The following is a 21,871-nucleotide window of genomic DNA, read 5'->3' as shown; positions in this document are numbered from 1 at the left end:
AGTTGCTTTGCCTTTGCTGTCATGACAACAGGGAAGCTATCATGCACACTGTGTGGACTCCTCCCACTGCCAAAATAGAGAGCTATTGGATACTTTCCTAAAAGAAAAGGCCATAAGCCATTATTAAGATGGATTTGGGGAAATCCACTGCTTATTCCTAGATCAGCAGCATAAAATCTGTTCTACTCTTTGGAATCTTGCCAGGTTCTTGTGACCTGGGTTGGCCACTGTTGGAAACAGGATTCTGAGTTGATGGACCTTCGGTCTGTCCCAATATGACAACTCTTTGTTCTTAATATGATTCTCCTCAGCAGCAAGATAAATCAGCTACATAATCCCACCCGCCTCCCCTTTCAGTTGAAATTACCTAAGCTTTGGAATAGACAGAGGGGAGAAACTACAATAGAAGAGGGAGTACTCATATATATCTAGAAAATCTTTCTAGAAACTTCTAGGCTCTGGTATAGAAGTCCTACTAAACACCATCAGAGATCATGCCACCTGTGTGTAGATGATTTTTCCTGCTGTCAAAGGAAAACATACAGTATGTTACAAGTAAGTGGCCTACTACTATTAATTATTTCTATAGCGCTACCAGATGCACGCAGCACTGTACAGAGTTACAAAAAGGAAAGTCTCTGCTCGAAAGAGCTTACAATCTAAACAGACAAGACAGACAAACAAAAAGGATGTCATGGATACAGTTAAGGGGGAACAGTTAATCAGCTTGGTGGGTAGAGGAGTAGGGTTATGGATTGAAGGCTAAATCAAAAAGGTGCGCTTTCAGTCTGCTTCTAAACAAGGTAAGGGAAGGGGCTTGGTGGACAAACTTGGGTAATTTATTCCAGGCATAGGGGCAGTTAGATGAAAAGAACAAAGTCTGGAATTGGCAGTGGAGGAGAAGGGTGCAGCTAAGAGCAGCTTATCTGAGGAATGGAGTTTTCTGGGAGGTGTATAAGGCGAGAGAAGAGAGGAGAGATATTGAGGGGCAGCAGAATGAACACACTTGTAGGTCTGCAATAAGAGCTTGAACTGTATGTGAAGGCGGATAGGGAGCCAGTGAAGTGATTTAAGGAGAGGGGTGTCATGAGTGTAGCGAAGTTGGTAGAAGATGAGTCATGCAGCAGAGTTTTGTACAGATTGCAAGGGGAAGAGGTGGCACTGCGGGATTGTAATAATCTAAGTATGAAGTTACGAGAGTGTGGACAAGGGTCCGAGTAGTGTGCTCAGAGAGGAAGGGGCGAATTTTGGTGATATTTTAGAGATAGAAGTCGGCCTCTCTTTCTTATTCCTTCATCCCTATCTACCAATCCTTTTCCCTATTTCTGCACTGATCTCCGACACATATTGTTTTACCTGCTGTTCCCCTCTCCTCCAGAGAACAGACCCAATGAAAGGTGGGGGTGGGTGGGGGGTGGAACAGATCAACTTTAGTAAATATGGCATCTGTTATTTTCTTCTAGACCAAGTTTTCGACGAACAAATTGGTTTGAGCCAATTGGCCGTGAGTATAAACAGGTTATGGAAAAAGTGGGCTTAATTGACCTGACTCCATTTGGCAAATTTTCTGTGAAGGGCACAGATTCTATTAAACTGCTGGATCGTCTGTTTGCAAATGTCATTCCTAAGGTAGAGACTCAGTTCTGTGGTCATTTTATTTAAACGTTTGCTGTAGAAAGAATTTATAATTTTGGAGAAATGTTCAAGCCTTAGGTTCCCTGACCTATCCATGGCTTTCTGAAAGACATGGATACCAGAGATTCTTTTCCTCCGATTCTTCCCCTCCTCCATCCAATTCTGATAGGAAATTTAAGTTACACAAAAAATGTTTTCTTCTTTTCGGTTGTGTTGGTAGTGGCTCAAAAATGCAATTACATTTATGAATTCTGACCAGATACTATTACCCTCAGGCTGATACCTACTGTATACAGGCTGTACCCCCAAAGGGTTTTGAGTAGTTATACTGTTGACTGGACTGTACCCCCAATATGCCATTAGCCTCTACTGACAGTTGTAAATGTAGTTTATTTTTGCACTGTAGATAAGAACAGCTTTGGGGCCTAGAATGAGATTACAGCTGTTACTGAGACAGCTGGGGTTTCTTTTTTTTTTTTTTCAGTCCTTTTGTATGAAGAATCTCCAAGTAATGGATCATGGTGAGCAAAAGTTGAAACAACTGCTCAAGATTAGCATGACTGATCGGCCCACGTATTTATTTCAGTTTATATATCGTCCATCTTATATAACTCTTGGCAGCTCACAGTACTATAAAACATAAAATTATACAAAATGTAATAATAACAAAACCATACAGAAAAAAAATACCCCCATCCCCTTTTCAAAACTGTAGCACAGTTTTTATTGCCAGCTGTGGCGGTAACAGCTCCAGTGCTCATAGGAATTCTATGAGTGTCTGAGCTGTTACTACCAAGGCCAGCGCTAAAAACCGTGCTACAGTTTTGTAAAAGGGGGGAGGGGTAAATATTTACATGAATCCATTTTTGTTTGAATTGAAGGTTAGAATCTTGAGAGCAAATGAGTTTTCAATTTAATTCCTTTAGGGCTCCTTTTACAAAGCCATGGTAGCGGCTGCTGATGCAGTAATCGCTTCGATACCCATAAGGGTTTTAATAGGCGTTGGAGCATTTGCTGCATGGCAGCTGCTACTGCGGCTTTGTAAAAGGAGGGAGGGTGGGGTTATAGTTTATTTCAAGTTTATTAAAATTTGTTATCCCGCCTTATCAAAATTAAAAGCGGTTTTACAAAAGGTTAAAATCAAACAAGTAAACAATCAAGATAAATTAGAGAGACATACAATACAAAATAACAGGCTTACAGGGCTAACTAGGATAAACTGGCATGAAGGAAAAAAGGTAGGAACTACAATAGAATGGATAGGAAAGAACAAAAAAAAGGAGAAAACCAAAAGGGTGAATTTATGTCTCAAAAATGTAAAGCGTTTTAATTTGGTTCAGAAATTTAAAATTGATTCTTGTGCATTCATTCTGCAGATGGGCTTTACAAATATAAGTCATATGCTAACACCAAAAGGTCATGTGTATGCTGAGCTCACAGTCTCTCACCTGGCCCCTGGAGAGTTTTTGCTGGTTACTGGTTCTGGGTCAGAGCTCCATGACCTGAGGTTTGTATTGATTACAATATGTATAAAATATATACAACAAGATGCTGAAAATAAGAAATCTGGATTTAGGTTTTTAGATATATTACTTGCCTTTTCAGAATCCTAGAGTAAGATGAGTTACATTCGGGGTACACAAGTATTTCCATTAGGGCTGTACTGAACAGCATATTTTATTATTTGGCCAAATAGGAATAATGGGCATTGAACTTTAACATAACAAATAATAAAAGAAGCAAGTATATCTGACCATACCCCGATCTGGCTTGATATTCATTTGGATACGGCATATCTTTGCTCTCCTTCTTGGTGCTTCCCCTTTTATCTTGAGGGAGATGTTGAGTTTCGGCGTTTTCTCCAGGCTCAGTGGGATGATTATGTGACTAACAATGCACATCAAGATGATCTGTTTTTGTTTTGGGAAGCAGCCAAGTTGGTGATTAGGGGTCAACTGATTTCTTTTCTTAATGCTCAAAATAAACGTACTCACCTTGGAGCGGGCCTTGCGAGTTGCTAAGAGGGCCTTCTCCACTGCCCCTTCAGAATCAACTCGGGAGCACTACCTATCTACTCAGGGAGCTCTCAACTCTCCGCTTCATTCTTGTTATCAGTGGCGGGCGGCCTATCATAAACATCGCTTCCAGAGGGTTGGCAATAAACCGGGGCGCTTGCTAGCGTGCCTGGTCGATACCAAGACCTGTAGGCAGCCGATTCTGACTCTTAGGACTCGGGGGGGGGGGGGGGGCAGGGTATCTCGCACTGCTGAGGTGTCGGCGGTACTTTTTTACTTTTTTGAACGCCTGTATGCTGCTCCAGACGATGCTTCCTCTGAGCTTCTGGTGGATTATCTTCACTCGTCAGGTATGAGGATGTGGTGGCTGCTCTTGATCGCCCGTTCCAGGCAAGAGAATTGCAGACTGCCATTAAGACCTTACGCGCTGGGAAGGCCCCGGGACTGGATGGCTTTTCTGGCGAATTCTATAAACTTCTCTCCCCTCAGCTGTGTGGTTCATTGTTGGCTTATTTTAATAAGGTTATTGATCGTGGATCTTTCCCCTATTATGCTAATGAGGTGATTATTACCGGGTAAGGGAGCAGATGATCAGGGATCCTATTGCCCGATCTCCCTGATCAATGTTGATCTTAAGCTTTTCTCTCGTATGCTAGCTGACCATTTGGCTCCTTATCTTCCTACTGTAATCCAAGAAGATCAAGTCGGTTTTGTTTGCGGTCGCCAGTTGGTTTGCAATGTGAGGAAGGTTCTTTTTGCGCTCACCCATTGTCAACATCATCAGATCTCTGCTTTATTTGTTAGTTTAGATGCTTCCAAAGCCTTTGATAGTGTGCATTGGTCCTTTTTGTTTCGTGCCCTTGAGTATGTCGGGCTCCAGGGGTTTTTTCTTCGAGCCATTCATTCCTTATATTCTAATCCTCGGGCATCCCTGTTGGTTAATGGTACTCGCACGGACTCTTTTCCTATTTTCCGGGGCACTAGGCAAGATTGCCTTCTTTCTCCACTACTTTTTCTCCTATCTTTGGAACCTTTGCTTTGTACTTTTATGTCTTTTCAAGGAGGTCCAGGGCCTCCATATAGCAGTGGTAGACTTGAAGACTTTGGCATTCGCTAATATGTTTCTCATTCTTACTCGCCCGGAGGTTTCTTTGCCCAATGCGTTGGATCTACTTTCTGAATATGGGTTTTACTCCGGCCTTTCGCTTAACTTGGACAAGTCAGTCGCTCTTCCTTCTTGCCCTGAGGTTCGTACAAAGTGGAGGGCTCCGTTTCCTCTTCAGTAGGCGGAGTCTGAGGTGAAATACCTGGGGGTCTTCATTCCCCTTGACCTCTCTCGTTTCTATTCTTTGAATGTGGAGCCATTGTTTCAGGCTCTTGTCTCTCGCTTGCAGTTGTGGAAGGGACTTCCGTTATCACTTCTGGGCAGAGTAAGTTTATACAATATGCTCATTGTTCCATGTTGGTTGTACGTTTTTCAGGTCCTCCCACTTTATTTGACTTCAAAAGATGAGAAGCGATTGGAGCGTCTCGTTCAGAGATTTATTTGGGCGGGTAAGCGGACTCGTTTGCCTAATCGACTAGCGGCTTCGTCCTGGCATAAGGGGGGTTTAGGCTTACTGAATCTTTGCCACTTGACGGTTGGTTGTGGTATGCGCCACGTTAATGATTTTTTTTGGGGGTACTGCCCATTTCACTAATACATCTTTGGAGCTCTCTTATTTTACCAAGACACACTTTAGTACTTATTTTCATTCTATACCTTCGGCTCACCTTGAGCTCCTTCCTCTTAAGGTTTTACATTACCCTTTGTGGAAGGTTTGGCAGTGGGTTTGCAAATTTCACTCTCTCAGTCCTACTATTTCCCCCTTCTTACCCATACGCTTTAATGGGAATTTTCTACCTGGGGTGGATGGGGCAAGTTTTGTTTGTTGGGAAGCAAGAGCGATTCATTATTTGTTTCAATTGGTGGACGACGTGGGGAAGATTAAGTCATTTGATATATTAAGTCAGGAATTTGTTCTCCCTCGCACTGATGGTTTTGCTTATATGCAACTTCATCATTATATTGCCTCTTTGCTACCCTGTCATTTGACGGCTTCTTGTCAGGAGCTATTGTCCACGGCTTTCACTATTGGATCCTAGCACTCTGTTCCTCTTAAATTTCATCATAAACACTTGAAAGATGAATCCCCCTTGCTTGACCACGTCCGCTTGAAAGACTCTTGGGCTCGTGATCTTTCTGTAGTATTGCCTGATGATATTCTTTGTGCTGTGAGCAAATTACCTGCATTTTGCAAATATACTACATTTTGGGAGCAGTAATATAAATTGGTTTTACGCTTGTATATCTCCCCCAAAAGGGCTCATCTTTTGGGGTTCAGAGCATCTGCTGCCTGCCCCCGCTGTGATGCTCCTGAAGCTGGTTTGGGACCTGTCCAGCCATCCAGTCCTTCTGGGAGACTATCTTTCTTTTTGTTGAAAGTATTTGGAATGTTGCTATTCAACGTTCCCCCTTGTTTCTTTTTGGTGTTCATCTTCATTTTTCCCCTCGGAGGCCGGGGACTGCTGCATTTCTCAGGTGGACTGTAGTGATTGCTCTTAAGTGTATTTTGCTTAAGTGGCTGGAGGTGGAGGGTCCAGACTATTCACTCTGGCGCTATCGCCTGATCACTCTTTTGATGTGGGAACGTTGAGATGTACAGGATTTTTCCTCACTCTTTGGACGTACTTTCCAACGTACCTGGGAACCTTTTTGGAACACTATGACTCCGGTGGCACGTAGCCGCTTCCTGAACTGTTGATAAGAACATAAGCAGTGCCTCTGCCGGGTCAGACCAGAGGTCCATCCCGCCCAGCAGTCCGCCCCCGCGGCGGCCCAACAGGTCATGACCTGCCTTAATCACCAGAAGGGGCCCCCTTGCCCCTAGGTTTCTCATCGAAGTCCTATCTTCCCATCAATGTCCTAACCCTCCGGCCTTGCACCTGCACGACCTGGTGAGCTGTCTATACTTATGCAACACCCCAGCACCTCCCTCAGTACCCCACGATCCCCTTTTCCCTCAGGAATCTGTCCAATCCCTGTTTGAATCCCTGTACTGTACTCTGCCGGATCACTTCCTCCGGGAGCGCATTCCATTTGTCCACGACCCTTTGGGTGAAGAAAAACTTCCTTGCATTTGATTTGAACCTATCTCCCTTCAGTTTCTCTGAGTGCCCCCTCGTACCTGTCGTCCCTTTTAGTCTGAAGAACCTGTCCCTGTCCACCCTCTCTATGCCCCTAAGTATTTTGAAGGTCTCTATCATATCCCCCCTGAGCCTCCTCTTTTCCAGAGAGAAGAGCCCCAGTTTATCCAGCCTCTCAGCATATGGGCAGTTTTCCAGCCCTCTTACCAGTTTCGTTGCTTTGGACTGTTCACTACACCTGTTGTTTGCTTTGTATATATTGGATTTCTTATGGGATGGGTTTGTAGGAGGACTGGGGATTAGGGGGGTTGGGGGAATTGTAGTTTATATCTCTTTTGTGCTCACCTTGTTGTTTGCCTATGGGGTGGTGTGGGTATGGAAGAGTGCCTTCTGTTGTGTTTCCTGCTGCTAAAATGTGAGCTTGTTTGCTGTATTTCCTGTACCTTTTACTTCTTTCTGTTGAGCTCAATAAAATATATTTGACAATAATAAAAGAAGCAAAGCGAAAATCAGATCAAGTGTTTATTTTAGTAGGATTTAACAACGTAGATCCCCAGCTTATTCATATTTGAATTTAAAAATCCCTATTCCTGTGCAAACAGCATCTGATTCCTTATGACTGGGTTATGTACCCTAACTCGTGAGTTTTCTTGCAGAAGGCATCAATCCTTTTTCTTGTCTCTGTCTCCTTGTTTCCCAGGGCAGTGCCCTCTCTCCTCAGGGCTGCTGCCTCTGTACCCAGAGGTTCTGAGATCAAATCCCGGTGCTGCTCCTTGTGACCCTGAGCAAGCCACTTAATCCCCCCAGTGTCCACCACTTTGAATGTAAGCTTTGAAATGCCAAAGCCACAAAAAGGTGGAATACAAGTCCCCCATTCCTTTTTACCTTCTGCAAGCGAGCTGATGAGGTGTCCTTTTCATCTGTACTGCATTAGATTCTTATTTTTGGGTTTTCACCATTTTTTACAGAGGTTTCCCTGTGCTTCAGAGGATCCCAGTAATCCTGGGGCAGCTTGCCTGGGAGAGGAAACAAGCTTTTTAGTATATAGCTGGGAGGGACACTCTTTTGAACATGGACCTGCCTGGTCGGCCTGCCCTAACACTTTGAAGCTCAGGGATAGGTCCCTTTGGAGCAGTTCTCACCCCTGTGGACTTAAATAAAAATCGGTAGGAGGGATGCCTACCCCCTCTGCCTCTGTGAACCTTACCCCTGCCAAACTGAGCACCCCTTCCCCTCCCCCACTCCTCCTACTTTAGAAAGAATCGGCAGGAGGGATGGCCACTACCTCCCTGAACCACCCCACATCCTCCAAACCACCCTGTACCTTGTCCTTCCCCTTCCTGATGCATCCTGGGATGCATTGGGAAGGGCCTAAGGCCCAGATTTGTTCAGGTGCTTAAGGCCCTTCCCAGAGGGCCTCTGAGCCAATCGGTTGGTTTGGGGGGGATTTGCGGAGGCAGGAAGAGAGTGGGTATCCCTTCTGCTGATTTTTATTTAAATCTGTGGAGGGGGGTCTTGGAGGGGGGTTCACGGAGGCAGAAGTAGTGGGCATCCCTCCTGCCTCTATTTTTCTTTTGGGAGTTGTCTGGGGGGCATCACCGGAGGGGGGGATGACAGCTCAACTCACGCTTTTTTTTCAATGGGGCATATATTGTGTACATTAAAAATAAAAAGCCCCAACAGTTGAGTGGCAGGAGGTTGCTTTGGGGCTTTCCCTGCTGCTCAGCTGTTCGGGCTTCCCCAAACCGGCTCTGCGCATAAGTGAGAGCCTGATTCTAAGCGAGCAATTGGATGAGATTACAAATACTGTCTGCAAAACTCATTTGCATGGGCAGCTGTTTGAACATCAATCGCTGTTCAGTAATCAGCCAAAAAATTAGCACACAGCGACCTGCATGGTCTTAACGACCATTTTTAGTGCATCTAGCTCTTAGTGCACCAAGTATCTATTCCAGATATAAACTTGGAACAGATGTACTTAGCATTTCCTCATAGGCACAAAATGGGATGAATCCTGTAGTGCATTTGACCCAGAGCTTTGTAATTCTTACCTCAAATGCAGAGAAATATTTTAACTAAAATAACTTAATTTTTATTGACAGATGGATAGAAGAGGCTGTAGCAGAAGGTGGATACAGCGTAGAGATAAAAAATGTGACAGATGAGATTGGAGTTCTAGGAGTAGCAGGGCCACTGGCAAGAAAGGTCCTGCAGAAACTAACGTCTGAAGATCTTGGCAATAATTCTTTTAAGTTCCTTCAATCCAAACCCATCAAACTTTCAAACATTCCACTCACTGCCATTAGGATATCCTATACAGGTAGGAGTTTCCTTATTTTCTCTGCTAATGGAGCACATATTTAAAATCAAAACTAACACTTTTCAAGTATAACATTTTTTTTTTCTATACTGCACTCTTCAATTTAGTGAAGTAATCAGTCTAGATTACGTGATATTTTCAAAATTATACTGCTTGCCATGAAATTTGTAGCATGATATGTTGATACTATTTAGGTTTCTGCCAGGTACTTGTGGCCTGGATTGACTGCTGTTGGGCCATTGGTCTGACCCAGTATGGCTGTTCTTATGGTAATTGTAGGTTGTGCTTCAAGTACAAACTTGTATAATTTTTGATCTTCAATCCAATTATTCTAAAAGGAGCCAATTATTCTAAAAGAACAAAAGCAAAACCAGATAAAAATATTTTTTAAAATTCTAGAAAAAACAAAGAAACTTTTGTGAAAAAAAAGTATCAAAGCTCTCCAATAAGAAATGTATAGAATTTAGTACTTATGGAAGAAATAGATGGCTCTCTAAATGATTGTGTTTCAGCATAGAGTCTGCATCAAGTGGGAATATCAAGCCATACATGGCAAAAGGTTAAACATGTATAGTTTGATATTTATTTAAATACCTTGGCATTGTTCATACTTAAGGCAAGGTTCTTATCAGTTCATCCAGCTAGAGACAAAGGACTTGATTCTGTATAGCAGGGGTGCGTTGCCTTTGCTATCTGATCTCTCTGCTTCCCCGATGCCAGGCCAGGCGCGTACAAGCGCCAGGCCCACAGCCTTCCCCCCAACTTGTTGGAGAGGAAGTTCCGAGCCAGCCAATCACTGCCTTGCTGGCTCGGAACTTCCTCTCCGACGTCAGAATTGATGTCGGGGGAGGGGGGGAAGGCTTGTGGGCCCGGCGCTTGTACGCGCCTGGCCTGGTGTTGGGGAAGCAGGGAGAAATTGGTGGCAGTGGCTTGGGGGGGTGCAGGTAGAGTGAAAGACAGACAGACAGAAAGAAAGGGGGGCAAGGAGAGAGAGAGAAAGAAAGAAAGGTGGCAGGGACAGAAAGAAAGAAAGAAAGGGGAGGGGGCAGGGAGAGAGGAAGAAAAAGTTGGATTCATGGAGGGACAGAGAGAGATGCTGGTTGGGGAATGAAATGAGGTCTGGAGGAGAAGAAGCATGCAGGAGGCAGAAAGAAAGAAAGGCAGAAAGAAAGAAATAAAATAAATAAATTTTTTTTATTTTTTTTTTATTTTTCTAAGAAGAAAAATAAAAAAATAAAAAAAAAATTATTGGATTTACAGTCAGAAGAAGGAAGTGGAACCAGAGACTCATGAAATCACCAGACAGCAAAGGTAGGAAAAATGATTTTATTTTATTTATTTTTTTTTTCCAAATCTTTATTCATTTTTATATCTCACAACAAGTGAACAATAATACAACAATTGGTTCATACAAATCACTTGAAAATCTTTTCTATTATCATTGTAAATACATAAATTTAAGTCCCTCCCCCACCCTCCCCTTCCACCAATAATATAATTCAAGCATATTATACATATATTATATTCAAAGATGCTGAAAAGCCAGTACAATAACAATATACCCCCCTTTTCCATTCTTATAATATACTATTTGTGCAAAAAAGGTGTCTAATCATCACAATATTCTGTCAATGGCCCCCAAATCTAAATGATTTTATTTTAAATTTAGTGATCAAAATATGTCCATTTTGAGAATTTATATCTGTCGTTTATATTTTGCACTATGGCCCCCCTTTTACTAAACCGCGATAGCGTTTCTTAGTGCAGGGAGCCTATGAACGTTGGGAGCAGCACGGGGCATTCAGCGCAGCTCCCTTTGCTAAAAAATGTTATTGCGGTTTAGTAAAAGAGGAGTGGTATATTTGTCTATTTTTGTATAGTTGTTACTGAGGTGACATTGCATATTTTAAAGTCATCTGCCTTGACCTCTTTGAAAAATAACCTGAATATAAATGATAATTAACATTTTCTCTGCGTACAGTGTGCTTTGTGTGTTTTTAAATTTTATTGTTGGTGAATCATTTTGACTTGGTCATTTTAAAAGTAGCTCGCAAGCCAAAAAAGTGTGGGCACCCCTGCTGTATAGGATGCCAGTATTGGTGACCACCTAAGAAGCGGCTGCCAATTGCGTGTCATTTATGCACCGGTATCTTATGCAGAATCATGCCTATACTCCAGGACAGATGCCTGAAATGTAGGCCAGCATTTTGCAGGCCTACATTTCAGGTGTCTGTCTCCCATCTACGAAGACACATACTGACTCTTAATCCGGCCCAAGGCCACTTCCATGTGAAGCCATGCCCATGCCCTACCTTGGGCATACCTAAGCATCGGTATGCATCTCCATAGACATACTCTGGAGTCATACAATGTGGGCGTCCTACCTCTGAAAGGTTGTTTGTTTGTTTTTTTTAAAGTACATCCTGGTTGGCTGTCCGATGGTGGTAGGACATCTACCGCTGCCTGCATCAGGACGAGCGTTTTCGAGAATCAGGCCCAAAACTTTTCTCTGCTGTCACTTGGGTGGTTCCTTTTAGAATGATATGATTGATTGAAGGAGGAGTAGCAGCTTACTAGTCGGAGCAAGTAGTAAGAGTAGCAAGAGAAGCCCAGTTTGCATCCTGCAGCTGCTCCTTGTGAGGTTGAACAACTCACTTAGGGCCCTTTTTACAAAACCATAGTAGTGATTCCCCCAGGGCAAATGCACCGAAGCCCATTCAATTTCTATGGGCTTCAGTGCATTTGCCATGGGAGAATCGCTACTGTGGCTTTGTAAAAGGGGCCCTTAATCCTTCATTGCCTCTGGTACAAATTTAGGGGCCCTTTTAATAAAACTTAATGAGCAATAACAGACATTAGTATGCACTAAAAGCTACACATCCTATTTTATACCTAGGGACCATGTGGCACTCAGGCCCAGATTCTCAAAATGGCGCACAAACTCAGTGAAAAATGCCATTTAAATGATGTTTTAAATTTATTTTCAAGGCACCTACTGGCACCAGAATTGCACCTCCGTAGGCGCTTTATGGCGCCTAACACCACTTGGTTAACACCAGAAATGGTGTCAGATGCCACAAAGGGCCTGATTCTCCAAAAGTGCGTCCCGATTTTAGGCAGCTGTAGGCGTCCTACAGCTGTCTAATCAGCCAATCGGGATGCACGTTTTTTAAAAAAATGCTCCCCAGGCAGGCCGCCTATATTGAAGGCGAGGCCCGCAAGACACCTAGGCCCTGATTCTGTATAGGACGCCCGGGAGAGGCGTCCTATTCAGAATCGGCCTACACTAAACCCCGATTCTGTAACTGGCATCCATGTTACAGACGCTGGTTAGAGAATCGGGTTAGATTAAACACGGCCCGCTACACTTATCGCGGCAAGGGATCTCTCTGCCGCTATAAGTATAGCGGGCCGCGGCCCCCTGACCGATCGCTGGCAGGAGGGTGCCCAAACCCTCCTGCCAGAAGATGCCCCCCCCGACATTACCGACCGCCCCCCCCCCCCGACACTACCAACCGCCCCCCCCCCGACATTACCGATCTCCCTCCCACCCCGACACTACCGATCGCTGGCAGGAGGGTGCCCAATCCCTCCTGCCCAAAGACTCACCCTCCCCCCCGGCGCTAACAACCCCCAAACCTCCACCCCACCAAACTAACCTTTTTTAAGGCCAGACGGTTCTTGTCCGTCCAACCGGCAGGCCTGCCTCGTCGAAATGAGGCGGGCCCGCCCCTTCCCGGCCCATCCCGCCGAAGCCTAAGACCTGATTAGCCCAGGCTCTAGAAGCCTGGACCAATCAGGCCTTAGGTATAGCAGGTCCGCCCATCCCCACTTAATCTAAGGCCTGATTGGCCAATCAGACCTTAGACTTAGTGGGGATGGTCGGACCCGACCGGCTGTGCACATTCTCAGGGGCGGACCGCCCCCCCTCTTTCGTACGCCATTGCCTTCTCCCTACCTGCCCTGCTGCACGCGGCCGACCGGGGGTCTTCCCGATGTCGGCGCTGATGTCGGAGGAAGGGAGGGCTTTGCTTAAGCCCTCCCTCTGACGTCGGCGCTGGAGAAGGAGACTACCCTCACGGCTCGAGTCGTGCACTGCGATCCAACCCCGCAGGAACTCCGCGACCCTCGGAGGCGTCCCCACGGGACCGTTTTATTTGACAAATTCATATCCTAAACAGATGCCCTTCTCTCACTATGATATCTCTTCTTTGCAAACCTTGATGCGATTTCTTATGTAACTCCTATTTTCTTATGTAACATTTCTCTTCTTGTATTCTGTAATTCGCTGATTGTCCAGCCTTCTTTAAATGTGAACCGCCTAGAAGTCATTCGACTATGGCGGTATAGAAAAATAAAGTTATTATTATTATTAATTTAAAAGTAAAGCTCATTAATATCAAGACAAAATCACACAACTGCCACCCCCTCTCCCCCCAAAATAATAATTTAAATGAAATCAAAGGACAAAGGCCTGGATGATCTAATTGGCACTAATTTTTTTAGGCACTCAAACTCTGTAAAAAAAACCAAAAAAAAAAAAACGTCATTGAATCAATATTTTAATTGAGTTTCAAGGCGCCTAAAAAAAATTAGCACTGGAATTTTGCCTATAGGTGCTTTAGGCCACCTAACCCCACCGTGCTTGTGACTAATGCCAGAAGCGGCATTAGGTGGCCTAAAGTGCCTACGTAGGTGCGATTCACAACAAAGATAGGCACCAGAAATGTAGGCCTTGAAAACCCTGGCCTACGTTTCTGGCACTTATCTTTCCCAAAGGCGCAATTCTGTGTACAGCATTGTCACCGATATTGGCACTGTATAGAGAATCTGGGCCAAAATGTATGTTTTTCTTTTTGTTTCATTTTGGCCACCATTTTGGTTGTCTGTCTTTCTAATCTATTGGTACCTTTACACCTTTCTAGACCTTCTTCAGACCCCCCATATTCTTGATACCTCTTTGGGCAGAAAAGTCCATTTTGATTCTACTCTGTTGTTTCTCTTTATTAAGATGGTGCTGGCTGACCTGCTTTAACAATTAGTGCTTAACTGTAAAATGCAGGCACAAATTTGTCTGATTAAACTGGTATCCACATAACAAAATTTTTGCCTGACAGATAACTTTGAATATGGTGATTTAGAAAAGCAGTTACTAAGCTGTGGTTAAATATCACATTATACCAGTCCCATTCCCTTTTTCCTTTCCCTTAATTTAACATGGGAGTCACTAACCTGTGGTAACTCAGTATCATAGTTTAATAACTCCCACAATAAATGAATATTGCAACTTGTCTTTCAATCTCTCAAGCTATGTTACGAGTGGGTGCTGAAATTTCTCAGCCCAGCCAACCAATTTCCTAAATTCTGCGTGTTATTTTGCCACTGTAGCTGAAAAGAGTGTTATCTTATTTCATTACATGCCAATTTGCAGAATCAAAATTTTATGTTTTGAGATTATTTCAGATCATTGATTGAACCATATCCACGTCATTCTCTTCTTGGTTGGGCTGAGAACTTTTCAGCACTTCCTCGTATATCTCCTGCCCTGGAGCCTTCCTAATGCAGTCAGTGCACAAAATAATTCCTGTCATCAAAAGGCACAGCTCTAATGCTTACATATAGTCCAAACATAAAAGGTTAGCTAATTTTTATCAACCAATCTTACACACAATCATCAGATCCCACCCGGGTGCTTAAATAACAACATAACAGAAACAATTAAAATTGCAATAATAGTGAAACAAAGAATATTTTATCAATAGTCCCCTCAAAAGAGAATATTTACAAGAAAAATAATCACTGGTGTGTGTTTGTGTTAGGTGCCACTGACTCGGGTTCGAGTCCTAGCAACTTGATGAATTACAGATCCAAAAAGAAGTTGGTTTTCTGCTTGTCCTACTAAGTCCTTCAGCATCATCCTCATTCCCTAATATCATAGTGAGTGCCTTCCAACCTAGGGGACCATCTTCCAGAACTACACACTGATTCTTTATGTCTCGATATCATCATCAAATTTTTCTTAGCAGAATACAAAAGTAGATTGCCAGGTCTTTCTTCTGTGCAGTATAAATTTGATGATGTCGCTGTTGTTGCATCAAATGCGATTTTCCGCCTCCAACACTGCCTATCTTCTGCTGCCCAGATCGTTAGTCTGACATCTCCAATGAAACCTATCCGCCTTGTGAGTCTCTGCTGGTAGTGAAACTACTGAAGGCATAGCTATCAGCTTCTCAGATGCATACACGCCCCAGTGACACAACAAGCCCGTGTACGTCTACTAAAAAAATTGCTGCACAAACCCCCGAGAAAACATATTCAAGTCCAAAAAAATATAAAAGATCTTTCATCTGGTCTGAAATCCAAAAATCAGTATAGGATCTGTTCAGGTTGGTTCTGTGAACTCGTTTCACAGAATACCTCTTTCCTCAGAAACCCTGAAATGTAAATAAATGCTGAACATCTGTCGGGGATCACAACCACTTAATTTCAATGGCCATTATATCGAAGAGGACTCTGAGAACCTGCAGAAATAGGCACCCTATAATGATGTAATAAAGCAATTAAGCATATGTTACTGTTACCTGCTAATAGTGTAAAGTCAGGGGTGCCCACACTTTTTGGGCTTGCGAGCTACTTTTAAAATGACCAAATCAAAATGATCTATCAACAATAAAATTTAAAAAAACACAAAGCACACTGTACGCAGAGAAAATGATAATTATCATTTATATCCCGGGGTTTTTACAAAGAGGTCAAGGCAGATGACTTTAATGTCACCTCAGTAACAACTATACAAAAAAAGACAAATATACCCCCTCCCTTTTTACTAAACTGTGATAGCGTTTTTTTGCACAGGGAACTGTGCTGAATGCCCCGCGCTGCTCTCGACGCTCATAGACAAAATATAGACAGCAGATATAAATTCTCAAAACGGACACATTTTGATCACTAAATTGAAAATAAAATCATTTTTCCTACCTTTGTTGTCTGGTGATTTCATGAGTCTTTGGTTGCACTTTCTTCTTCTGACTGTGCATTCAATATTTCTTCCCTTCTTTCAACCTCCTGTATGCTTCCTCTCCTCCAGACCTCATTTCCTCCCCCAACTTTTTCTTCCTCTCTCCCTGCCCCGTCCGCTTTCTTTCTGTCTCCCTGCCCCCCCCCTTTTCTTTCTTTCTCCCTGTCCCCCCGAAGCTATCACCGCTGCCATCGGGGAACAGGCCCCAAGCCACTACCGCCGAGTTCTGAGCTCTCCCTGCTTCCCGACACCGTAAATAGGACAGCAGAAGTGCTGGGCCCACCAGCCTTCTCCCCGACAACTTCCCCCCGATGTCAATTCTGGGCCAGCCAGGCAGCGATTGGCTGGCCTGGAACTTCCTCTCCAATGTCAGAATTGATGTTAGGGAGGGGGATGGAGAAAGCTGGTGGGTACGGCGCTTTTGCTGTCCTGTTTACGGCGTCGGGAAGCAGGGAGAATACAAAGGCAATGCATGTTTATCACGGAGCCCGGGATGGGCTTCGCGATCGACTAATCAATTGCAATCGACCTTTTGGGCACCCCTGTGCTAAGTGATAATGATTGCGACTGTTAGACAGACTGGATGGACTGGGCAGGTCTTTATCTGCCATCATTTACCATGCTTACCATATCGCTAAAATGACAGTAGTATACAATAACACTACCAAAGAAGTCACACTTAAAGATACAATGTTGCATAAATTGTTTAATTAAAAAAAAAACCTATTTACAAATGATAGGGTAAAAATGTACCTGTGTGAATACTAAATGAAGTTTTCAGCCTGAAGAATTTACTAAGCTAACTATTAAGTTACCTGGGCAAATTCCTTTGAAAACTATCCTAATAACTGTCTTCACACTGTCTAGAAAGTTTCAATAAATTGACCTCTTCTCTCACCCTTTGGGGATGCGGGCACTGCTGGTAAAGAAACTCTGCCCTAGGTGGCAGGGCTGGTGTTAGTGGGGGACAAATAGAGCAGCTGCCCTTGCACTCCACTGCTCCAGGGGGCCCCCATGGGAAGGATATCCTTCCCATTTCCCCATCCTGGTGTGAAGCCCCCTAACCCCTTGCCTTTTAAAATGCAAGGGGGTCACTTGTGCAGCAATGATTCTCTTGCGCTACCTGCTGCCTCCTTAGTGCTTTTCCACTGTTGTGGCTCACCTCCTTGATTCAGATTCCTGTTTCTGCCTGGGCAGGCCATGGCAAAGGAAGAGCGCCAAGGAGCCCGCTGTCAGCGCCAGAGAATCACTGCCACGCTGTCAACCCCCTTGCATTTTAAAAGGTGAGGGGGGGGTGGCTTTTGACCAGGGTAGAGAGATGGGAAGGACATCCCGTTCACAAGGGCCCCCTGGAGCAGCTGCTTTTAAAATGAAGGGAGAGGTGCTAGATGGGAGGGCATTTGTTGGACCTAAGGGAGAGATGCTTAATGGGAGGGCATTTGGGGAGAGAAAGGGAGAGATGGTGGACCCGGGGGTGGTGGGGAGGGAGAGAGAGATATTGAATGGAAGGGCATTTGATGGGTGGGGAAATCTAGGTGAAGGAGCAGAGAGGAGAGGAATTGGAGGGCCCCCCTCCTTAATTTCTTCCCTGAGTCCCAGCAAGTCTAACACCGGCCCTGCTAAGGAGATAGAAAAATACTTACCTGAATGTAACTTACCTTAAACTACTACTGAAAACATATTTATTTATTTATTCAATTTCTATACTGTTCTCCCAGGGGAGCTCAGAACGGTTTACATGAATTTATTCGGGTACTCAAGCATTTTTCCCTATCTGTCCCAGTGGGCTCACAATCTATTTAATGTACCTGGGCAATGGGGTACCAAGTGGCCTGCTCAGGGTCACAGGAGACAATGTAGGCCTGAGCCCACAATCACAGGGTGCTGAGGCTGTAGTTATAATCTCTGCACCACACTCTCAGATATTGTATGGTATAAAATTGCAAGGCAACCATTGTCTGATGGCAAACAAAGTTAACAAAGTATGGTGATACATAAAATGATAAAACATGGTTTGGTGAGCGTAGAATGGCAGAACATTTCACGGCAGGCATAGTATTACAAGCATGGCTTACAAAGAGAAACATGACATGGCAAAAATGGTAAGACAAGTGTGCATAGCATAGAAGACATGATATAGTAAACATTGAGTGGCAAACATGGTATGAGAGATTGTAGCATGGTAGACGTAGTATGGCAACCATAGTATGGTAAATATGGTGTATAATCTAGGACAAACGTGTATTAGGACAAATATGATGAACAGTATGACAAGGTGTGGAAGAACATTGAGAGAGAAAACATGTTATGGTCTGCCAAGGAATGAAGCACATAGCATTAAAGACTCGAGGGTCGGGCACTTTATCAGCAGGTTAGGGGAATTTGAATAGGCATAGTCTAATAGAGGGTTAGGGGAAGAGGTGGGTTTTTATTCAAGTTTTATTACATTTTGTTATGTACACGATGTCAAATGCTTCAATAATATTTTTTAAAAATGGGGGGCCTTCCTGAAGCTCAGAAGACCTTCTGATGATCTTATGCAGATAGGTAGTTTGTTCTATGAGATTAATCTTAATCTTTCCTTTCTTCCTACAAACTTTGGCCTCACTGCCCTGGAATTCCTTAACTCTTTCTTTAAATTTATAGATGCATTTTGTTATGCGTTTCCTAAGGTTTCCCTGAAGGTGCTCTTTTCAACTTAAGGTTGTTACCTATACTTTTTAAAGAGCCTGGGCAATTGCAAACCTTTTTGAGATCTAAGGATGTGTCATCAACCACTAGTCATGTTGCCTGATTTAGGGGTATGAAGGCCTGATTTGTTTGCTTCATTTCTGATTATATTTTTTTCCCCTGTTTTATTCTCTCCAGGATAATTCCCCTTGGGTTCTCCCCTCTTTCCTTTAGTGGTCTCTAGTTTTCTATTTCTAGTGGATTATCCTGTATATTTTCTTTGAATTACCTAAAAATGAAAAGTTTTTGGTCAAGATGGGTTGTCTTGTATAATTTGTAAAACTGCATTAATATAAAATAATAGAAAAAAATGATAATTTTGGCCATGCATTGACTTACACTACAAAAATGTATCTTGTTCAGTGTGGCAGAAAATTTAAGCAAAAGCACTTTTGCATCCAGAATGTTATGGTGGTCGCATAAGTAGGTTTTAAAAAAAAATATCAACCAATCTATAGTTAGTCAATGAAACCATTTCAGATCTGTAGCGAGTTTTAAGAGAGGTTTGTTTTTGGGTCTCTTCTCAGGTGAGCTGGGTTGGGAGCTGTACCACAAGCGCCAAGATACTGCAGCTCTCTACAGTGCCATAATGGAAAAAGGCCAGGAGGAAGGAATTGACAACTTCGGAACATATGCAATGAATGTTTTGAGACTGGAGAAAGCCTTTCGTGCCTGGGGAGCAGAGGTCAGACAGATACTCTTTCTATGTCTATTGAGAATTTTACTTAGTGATGGGAACAAGAAAAAATTTAATAGAATATTTTATGGAGTAGTAAAGGCTATCTTTGTTTTAGCTTGGAAAACTTCACTGTGATCTTAAGTATGTGGTTAGTAAAAATCCATTAGCTTACTATCTATTAAGAGATCAAAAATGGGCAACTCTTAGCAGGAATGAGTCCTATGAATAAATATCCTAAATGTCCTGACAGTTGCCAGTTATTACAATAAAGCAGCCGGGCAAACTAACAGTGTGCTTAAGTACATAAGGAGAAATGCCACTAGTAGAATAAGAAGGTGATATTTGCCCTTGTGTAGGGCACTAATGAAATCCCTCATGGCATATTACATTTTGTTGGGGAGACCATACCAATATTTATTTAGTTAGTTTATAGTAGAGAGTTGCGCGGGGACAGAAATCAAACCTATCCATGCCTGAGTCTAACCCTTCCCCGTCCATCTCCTCTGGAGTCCAATCTGTTCCTGCAAGTAATCTCTTCCATCCCCGCTCTTCCCCATCTACTTCAGAAGTAGTTATTTCATTTAATTATGCTTCTGAATTAGAGGCTCTAGTAGAGACCAATTAAAAATAAGCAAAGACACTTTATTAATTTGGAAATATTAAATGGGAAGAATACATACCTTGTAAATGGGTCTCTTCCAGATCCTACTACAACCACTATTTAACACTTCTATAGTGCTGAAGGGCATACGCAACGCTGTACATTTTGACATTAAATAGACAGTCCCTGCTCGGAAGAGCTTGCAATCTAACTTGGACAGACAGATATGACATAGAGGGGTTGGGGATGCAGAACCCAAGGAGGATGAGAAGGAAGGAGAGAGAGTTGGGAATTGAGCCTCTAATGTAAGTATAAAATATAAATACTCCAGCTAATGAGAACTCTCAAGCTATGTCAGCTGAAGACTTCCTCTGAAGTTGCCCAAAAATCTCTTTTACCAAGATTGGCAGGCAGCAGCAACATCCTTAAGCCACAGATGCTGGCACTTCAGTGGTTCAAGAATGCTTCCAGTGACTGCTACGCTTGGTAGAAGGGAATTCCGGCCATGTTTGGAGGAGGTTCTCAACTGGCGGTGCTTGGGGATCCCCCCAGCTACAGCAAATACTTCCAACACTGGAGAAATAAAAACAGAAATGCATTTCCTTTTCTATTGAACATAATACAAAGACATCTTCTATATACGTTGCCCAAAGCTAATGTATTTCAGTCAATAAATTCCTTTTATTACCTTTGTTGTCTGGAGATTTATTTTTCCATCAAGTTAGTTCCAGTTTCTCTTTTTTCTGCTTTCCTGTCTTCTGCAAATTGTTCTTCTTACAATTGCTGTCCATTAGTTCCTCCTACCATGGTCCAGCGTTTGTTTCTCTCTCTTCCTTCCCTCCCACTGTAAAGCATCCTCACTCTCTTCTGCTCCTGGATCCATCTCCCTTTTCTCCCCCTCCCTACTCCTGCATAGCATTTCTTCCTCTCTCCTCCACCATCATGTGCAACATGTTTCCTTCTCTCTCACTGTCCACCATTTCTCTCCCTCTCATTCCCTCCTTTGCAAAGGGAGTGGGAAAAGAGAGAGAGGGATCCAGGGTGCATCTCTCTCATCCCCTCTTCATTCACGTCCAACATTTCTCTCTCTCTCATCCCCTGGCCCTTGGGCAGTATCGTTTACCCATCCCCACCAGCTCCATGACCAACATTTCTCCTTCTGTCATCCAGCATCAAGCCATGTTTCTCCCTCTATCACCATTCCTCCGTCTTGCATCCCTTTCCATCTGTCCCACACTTCTCTCTCTCCCACCACATCCACTATTTCTCCCTCTCTCCTCTCCACCACTATGTCGAACAATTCTCCCTTTCTCTTCCCTCCCCCACCAGCAGCATCTCTTTCATTCCCTTTCCATCCCCTCCCCCTTTCCATCATTCTCTTCCCTCCCCCACCAGCAGCATCTCTTCCCTTCCTCCCTAAACCCCCTCTCAGCCCGTGCAGCATTTCTTTCCCTCCCTTCCCCCCCAGACCCTGCAGCATCTTTTTCCCTTGCTTCCCACTCAGCCCCCAGCCTAAGCAGCTCTTACTGGCCTTTCTGTTCAGTCCTACAGCAGCGTTCCTTCATTCCTCCACACTACTGGCAGCTGGGAAGGTTTCTGGGTCAGCCGCTAGCATCATGGAGGAAGGAATGCTGCCGGCAAAGGGAGGGAAAGAGATGCTGAAAAGAGTGAGCAAGTACAGCTGGAT

The 21,871-nt window shown here is 43.6% G+C and overlaps 1 protein-coding gene across 2 annotated transcripts in view; it reads left to right on the top strand.

Moving 5' to 3' along the window:
- Nucleotides 1-21,871, top strand: part of DMGDH (dimethylglycine dehydrogenase) — a 121,073-nt gene that overhangs the window by 79,981 nt on the left and 19,221 nt on the right. For both annotated transcript variants that reach the window (XR_004537971.1, XM_033929550.1), the window contains exons 10-13: nt 1,464-1,629; nt 3,012-3,142; nt 8,939-9,156; nt 19,432-19,589. Coding sequence is in view for 1 of the 2 variants with exons in the window: in XM_033929550.1 (XP_033785441.1) it covers nt 1,464-1,629; nt 3,012-3,142; nt 8,939-9,156; nt 19,432-19,589 (673 nt within the window). In the remaining variant the exon portion in view is untranslated. The remainder of the gene's footprint in view (nt 1-1,463; nt 1,630-3,011; nt 3,143-8,938; nt 9,157-19,431; nt 19,590-21,871) is intronic.

This window comes from Geotrypetes seraphini, chromosome 1 (genome assembly GCF_902459505.1).
Source record: "Geotrypetes seraphini chromosome 1, aGeoSer1.1, whole genome shotgun sequence".
Lineage (NCBI taxonomy): Eukaryota > Metazoa > Chordata > Amphibia > Gymnophiona > Dermophiidae > Geotrypetes > Geotrypetes seraphini.
The sequence above is the reverse complement of the archived record's forward strand: the minus strand, read 5'-3'. Positions and strand labels throughout refer to the sequence as shown.